Genomic DNA, 6,911 nt, shown 5'->3' on the forward strand with positions numbered 1-6,911 from the left:
TAGATTTTGCAAGAATTTGCATAGATTTTGCAAGAATTTTTATGCAAGAATTTGCACAGATTTATCAATTCACACTTTTTTCAAAATACGCGAAGTACATATGTAAAGCTGAGAAACGATAAATTGAACTGTAGTCAAGATTCCATTTTATGTTTTATGCGGTCAGTTCTATATCTGCATGGTAATAATTCTGCCCAGCTATAATGCAAAAAGCAAAAAAAAAGAAAACTCCGGTCATCCAGAAATATTTGTTATAATGTATTTAAATGTTTAGTCGAAGAGAGGAGTTTGAGGCTTTAAATTTTTGTTGTAGCAGGAAACGAAGGATGCGATAGCAGAGTTATTAAGGTTGAAAAAGCAGTACAAGGATGAATTTGGTGAGGAATATACAGCAAGTACTACTAATGTAAATGCTTCCGTTCCGAAGGTATAGCATAGAATTCCTTATTCGAAATTCTTAAACTTTGAACAAACAATTGTTGAGCTTGTTTTGTTTGATTCTTTATGGAAAAATTTTGTTTTTTGTTCTTGTTAAGTTTAAATATCTATTACGTATTAAGCTTCAAATATCTGTTATGTATTAGAGATAATTATTGTTCAGTCTGCGAGCAGGTTGGTGTGTTGATCCTATTTAGCTTTTTGATCTTGAATATAGACTTGGCCAATTTCAAATCGTTTCCATAATTTTCTTCTTGATTGTTAGATAGAATTTGAAGGAAACATGGTGACTTTATTGTTTTTCTTTTCTTCATGTTTAATAAGAATATTTGTTTGAAGCATTTTTATCCTCAACTTGTTTGTTGTTTATATCATTAAGTTGATTTTATATAGCACTGTTGAGTTAAAACTTGCTCCGTTTCCCAAACTTACGAGTCGTTTTTCATGTGTTGCATGCTTTGGAATAAACTTTCTGTGTTTTCTATTCAGCAAGTACATCGTCCACTATATAAAAAGGAAAAAGATAAAAAAAAAAAACTATTTCCATCCACGCAACAACGAAAGACGGTTTTCATGACAATTTTTCTATCGTCTTGAATATTACCTGATCTTACATTTCACTTCAATTAATTCACTTCCACTTCATTAGTTGACATGAAAGTTTCGCCATATTATTACTGGGAATTTTCTTCAGAATCTGTGCTTCTGTCGTCGTAGACTTCCTTCTAGCATATTATTTTGGTTGTTCAAATGTGACCATATATTACTCCCCAAAAACCAAAAAACAATTTTCTATCATTTCCCGGCGATATATTTGTTTGATTGATTGCATTGGCTTCTTTAACTTTTTTATTCTCTAAAATTCACAACAATTTCCTTTTATTGCTGTTATCATTGATTGATTGATACTACAATGAAATATATGTGTATCGGCCAATTTGTTCCTCCAGTCATTCACATTTTTCAGTATTGAAACATCTGAACATTAGTTCTTCCTTTGTTTTGTTTAGGAGGTTGTGGAAAGTCGAAAAGATGAAGGTAAAAAAACGAAGAAGGAAGAAGTCGAATCTAAAATGGCAATGACATCAGTAAGGATGATGGAGACGACAAAGCAAACAAAACTAGGCCTTGATGTTAAAAAAGAAGAAAATTTAGCGGAATGGTATTCGCAGGTTTCTTTTTTCCTTTTTTAATTGAGGAAAATCATTTTGAAATAAAATTGATGAAAACCGTCCGTAGAAATTACAGTCCTAAATTGTCCCATATTTTGCCAATAACAAATTCGGTCCTTAAAGTTGTACTTGAATCAGTTCCTAAATCTTATCAATAACAACTTGAAGTTGTGCTTATTTACCTCGTTTATGTAATATTGATAGTGACATTGATTTTTAGAATTTAGTTATGTGAAATTTTGGCGTCTAAAATTTTGGATCATTTGTTATATACCTTTTCTTTGCTATAAATGCCAAAAAAAAGGAAAAAAAGAGGTGTGGGAAGAGATTTATCGCTTCAAGCTGTATCTTGCTTTTTCATATCTTACTAATCAACAGTATAAATGAATTTACGGTACTATATTAGATTACCACATGGAAAACGGTAATTTAGGCTAAAAAAAAGCATATATTAGCACTAACCCCTTCTAAAATATTTAGATCATAGTAAAAGCGGATATGATCGAATATTACGATGTATCAGGTTGCTATATATTGCGTCCATGGTCATTTGCGATTTGGGAAATAATTAAAAAATGGTTTGATACAGAAATTAAGAAACTTGGCGTACGCAATTGTTATTTTCCAATATTCGTTTCACAGAATGCGTTGCAAAGAGAAAAAGAACATATTGCTGATTTTGCTCCAGAGGTTTGTTACCCTTCAGAATTCGATTGGAGACGATTATGATGCGGGAATAGTAACAACTGAGTGACGTATCGTAGGATGTATTTCTGTAAGTTTCAAATGACCTGAAAAGACAATATTGAATTCAAAAAAATAAAACTAATGATCCCACTAATAAGCTGATTTAGCATGGATTGGAAATAATAGTTTAGCATCATTTTAACTCGAGGAGTACTACTGTTATCTACTATTATATTTATGCAAAAACATTACAGGTCGCTTGGATAACGCGAGCTGGAAATTCCGAATTAAGTGAACCAATTGCAATACGTCCAACTAGTGAAACGGTAATATATCCAAGTTATGCGAAATGGATTCAATCCTATCGTGATTTACCTCTTCGTTTGAATCAGTGGTGCAATGTTGTGGTATGCTTTTACTGTGATTTCCATTCTTTTGCTGAAATCTCTTGTTTCAATTCTGGCTAAAATTGATGGCATTACTATCCCTTCTAGCTTTGCGATGATTACTCATATTTTTTTCAGCAAATATTTTGTTATCTGTCATAGAATGACTTAGCTTGTAATCATTATCTGCAGTCATCTTCTGATATTCGTTTGTAGCTGTTCACGATAATTAAAGATCAGAAGACTTTCGCTGAAACCCAAATGATGTCAAATTTTGAATTTTATCATTTTCTGGCTGAGAACATTATATCCTTTCATTTTAGCGCTGGGAATTCAAGCATCCGACGCCATTTTTACGAACACGTGAATTTTTATGGCAAGAGGGACACACAGCTTTTCAGACGAAGCAAGAAGCTGAGAACGAAGTTTTTATAATTCTGGATTTATATGCGAAAGTTTATACAGATTTGCTTGCCATACCGGTAACAAAAGGTCGAAAGTCAGAAAAAGAAAAGTTTGCTGGTGGTGACTTTACAACTACCGTTGAAGCGTATGTCCCAGTTAATGGCCGAGGTATTCAGGTTCGTATAACTTCGGACTAAATGGGTTTTTGAAACTCCAAAGTTTATTAAATAATTTGCAAAAGGATGGCACTTTTTGTGTTGTTTTGGTTTCTTGCAGTTCCTATATGTTACAATCCTGTATTACTCCCTCAAACAATTGGTCTGTATAATAATTAGATTGTTCAGCAAGTTTGTTCCTTTCAGTGTTTCCCAGAGTAAAAAGTTATAAATCGTTAATTTCAAGTGAGATATGCTTTCAAGCAAATTTATCATTAAATTCGGAAATTGACATTGGATTGTAGGGCGCTACATCTCATCATCTTGGACAAAATTTCTCCAAAATGTTTGACATTTCGTTCGAGGATCCGGAATCTGGTGCGAAAACATTTGCATGGCAAAATAGCTGGGGTATGACGACAAGAACAATTGGGGCAATGATTATGATTCATAGTGATAACGATGGTCTTGTGCTACCTCCGAGAGTTGCACCTATCCAGGTTTCTATTTTTTTAAGTTGGTTTAATGTCTGCTGGGTAAATGGCATTCTAGAGGATTTACGTCGTATCAAAAATGTCATTCATTTATTAGATTATGGAATAAAGAAATAATGTATGTAAAGCTTTCTGGATATGAAGGATTGCGATCCTATTTCTAGGAATTATGATTGGTCAGTTAAAACTACACAAATTAATGAATACAATTGCATTGTTTTCTGTTGAAATTTGTAAACATACGTTGAATATGCTAGAATTCATTGTTCAAATAAAAGAACCCAAAATGAGAAAATACAGTTTTAGGTGATAATCATACCGGTTGGCATCACGTCGCAAATGGATAAGCAAATAAAGCAAGAAATATTCATAAAAGCGGAAGAAATCATGAGGATTCTTGAAAATTCCAGAATTCGGGTCGACACTGATTTGCGCGATAATTACTCACCTGGATGGAAGTTTAATCATTGGGAGTTGAAGGGTGTTCCGATTAGGCTTGAACTTGGGCCGAAGGATATTAAAAAATCTCAGGTACTGTCGTGTGATAGGAAGCATCGTAGTTAAGATCGGTTGGATGAATGCATTAAATGATAATCTAAAATAATAATGACAATCTAAAATGTAACTTTAATCTAAAATTTTGGAAGATCTCGATGTTGTTGATTTTATTTTCAGTTGATTGAAAAACATGATTTTTTTATCTCGAGGAATCCAACTAGTTTGGTGTATTATTTGGCGAATAATTTTACTTCCTAACAACTCAAGTTATTTTTGCTAAGTAATCATTTGCTTCGAACTGTTTCATTTGATATCCAAAATTTGTTTTCGCCGGCTACCCGTTCCTTCACACTCCTCACTTGAGCACATATACACACATATACACAGGTTTGCAGGTCACATGTGTTATTCGTTATAATAGGCAAAAATCAGTCATTCCGATCGATAGTTTATCAGCAAGGTGTTCTGAATTATTAGACGAGATACATACCAACATGTATGCAAAGTAAGTTCCTAAATGAAGATAGATATTTCCAAATGCTCATCTTTAGTTACATTCAAGAAGGCATATGGTAATCTTCAACTTTATGTTTTTCAGATTTTAGTTTCACACTTCAGTTTGGTTTGTTTTTTTTTCCGCAACATTTCATTCCATAAGTCAAGTTGATTGACTAATGATGAGAGGTGGAAATTGTAATTTGAAGTGCTTAACTTCATTTTACATTACAGTGTTTTCGGAGTATTGCAAAATTTATTTATCTTCAATGATCAGGAATCTTGAGCAAGGTAAAAGTAGAGTCTTTATAAGTAGCATAAATTCTTTTTTTAGCGAACATTTTTTCCAGCACGAAAAGGATATATGATCAACATCAGAAAATTACCACAAGTTGGTCGGAATTCAAAGAATTGCTAGACCAGAAATGTTTAATTTTGGCTGCATTCTGTGGCCTTCCACATTGTGAAGATAACATCAAAAAGGATAGTTCTAACGACGAATGCGGTGAAGCAGGGGCATCAGTGATGGGCGCTAAAACATTATGCATACCACTGGAACAGGTTCATATTACCTTTAATTAGTTATGTTTGATCAAGCGACTGATCAAGTAAAAATTATTTGTTACTGATATCTTCTCCTTTAAAAAAAAAAAAAATTAGTAGGTGATGGGAATAATGTCTCCTTCATTACATTACAAATGGAATACTTGCTTAATTAACTTCTAATGATGATATAATATTGCGAAAAAGAACAGATCGAATCTGATTGCTAATATTATGTTTTTTTAGCCTTCGGAAAAGTTACCAATGCAATGTATACATCCAAAGTGCAAGGAACAACCCGAATTTTACGCACTTTTTGGCCGCAGCTATTGACAAGACCTTATTCAACTTTTTCTACGTTTCATGAGAAAAGAATTAAGAAAATTGAGCTGCTTATTAATTTATAGGTATCAACATTTGCAGAACGAGGAAGGAGAGATTTATGCCTTATTACCCAGCTACCTAGTGCGCTTTGTTAAGCAATTATCCTACACAGTGTCGTGGAGGCTTACCGCTTAAATTGGTATTCACAAAATAGTCATATGATTTCCTTATCTCAGTCTTCCGTAGGTTCTTCAGTTGATATTGACATTATGATGTTTTCTCATCTAAAAAACATTTGTTCATTTTCATTTATTTCTCTGCCCTCTTTCCTCTTCTCTTCCTACCTGTTTTTTGCCCTTTCCCTCGACACAGATAATAATGTCAAAGCACTGTGGCCCTAAACTGAAGTACCATACTTACTATGCCATATAATTTGCTGGAGAAACAATACAAGTTTCTGAAAGTTTCTACACCTATTTTGAATTTAGGAATATTTTAAAATCATGCAAATTTTATACTGACTAGAACATATTTTATTATATCCTTCATGTTGATATTTATTCTGCGTATCAATCATCTTGTTATTGTTTATTGTCTGTTGCAAAATAAACAAAATGTAAAGTACCAAAAGAAACTTCAGTAGAGCATATTATTCATTTAATAAATGAATAACTCATGAAGATTACGAAACAAGCTCACGGGATCAAAGAGCGTGGAAAATGGAGTGAGTTTAAGCCTGAATGTAGCAATATTTAAACAGTGAGCTCACATTGCCGAAAAAATGGAATTACCATTCCAGGAAATATCTACTCAATGAAGGTGAGGAAAACAGTTAAACCAAAAATAGTTTGTTTCAAATGATTTAAAAAGCATTTTCCCGAGAAAATTTGATTTCAAATTGAAAAAACTGGAATCAATTTGAAAATTTGAAATTAAGTGTAAAATCACTTAATTTGGTAAATGAATGAATTGCTGCACAGCATCGATAATACATCTCGCTGAAATTCCGTATTTTTCAAGCAGAACGTCCGGTGGTCCAGAGTGTGGAACATCAAGAACGAACAGTGAACGAACATGAATATTCTTCTGGTCGGAAACAGCCTGGCATACGGCCTCACCAATGCCTGAAATTTTTAGTAAATCTAATAAAGAGGGATTTATTAATGTCTCTGACAAAACTTTACCAGACATTTGCCTTGGAATTACAGGACGAGACTATGCATTTGCAGTCCAGTCACCACCAAGAGGCCAGACATTTTGCCTTGGAATTACAGGACGAGACTATGCATTTGCAGTCCAGTCACCACCAAGAGG

The 6,911-nt window shown here is 33.4% G+C and overlaps 2 protein-coding genes across 2 annotated transcripts in view; one reads left to right on the forward strand and one right to left on the reverse strand.

Moving 5' to 3' along the window:
* Positions 1-6,033, forward strand: part of LOAG_18056 (prolyl-tRNA synthetase) — a gene marked incomplete at its 5' end in the record, with an annotated part of 14,159 nt that extends 8,126 nt beyond the window's left edge. Inside the window, 10 exons of the mRNA XM_020450726.1 lie at positions 314-427; positions 1,449-1,610; positions 2,091-2,300; positions 2,552-2,704; positions 3,007-3,264; positions 3,549-3,743; positions 4,044-4,268; positions 4,631-4,740; positions 5,081-5,291; positions 5,520-6,033. Of these exons, the coding sequence (XP_020305562.1) occupies positions 314-427; positions 1,449-1,610; positions 2,091-2,300; positions 2,552-2,704; positions 3,007-3,264; positions 3,549-3,743; positions 4,044-4,268; positions 4,631-4,740; positions 5,081-5,291; positions 5,520-5,606 (1,725 nt within the window). The 3' untranslated portion in view covers positions 5,607-6,033. The remainder of the gene's footprint in view (positions 1-313; positions 428-1,448; positions 1,611-2,090; positions 2,301-2,551; positions 2,705-3,006; positions 3,265-3,548; positions 3,744-4,043; positions 4,269-4,630; positions 4,741-5,080; positions 5,292-5,519) is intronic.
* Positions 6,034-6,173: 140 nt separating this feature from the next.
* Positions 6,174-6,911, reverse strand: part of LOAG_18057 (transketolase) — a 6,778-nt gene continuing 6,040 nt past the window's right edge. Inside the window, exon 11 of the mRNA XM_020450727.1 lies at positions 6,174-6,721. Within this exon, the coding sequence (XP_020305563.1) occupies positions 6,546-6,721 (176 nt within the window). The 3' untranslated portion in view covers positions 6,174-6,545. The remainder of the gene's footprint in view (positions 6,722-6,911) is intronic.

Source organism: Loa loa, assembly GCF_000183805.2.
Source record: "Loa loa unplaced genomic scaffold supercont3.184, whole genome shotgun sequence".
NCBI lineage: Eukaryota > Metazoa > Nematoda > Chromadorea > Rhabditida > Onchocercidae > Loa > Loa loa.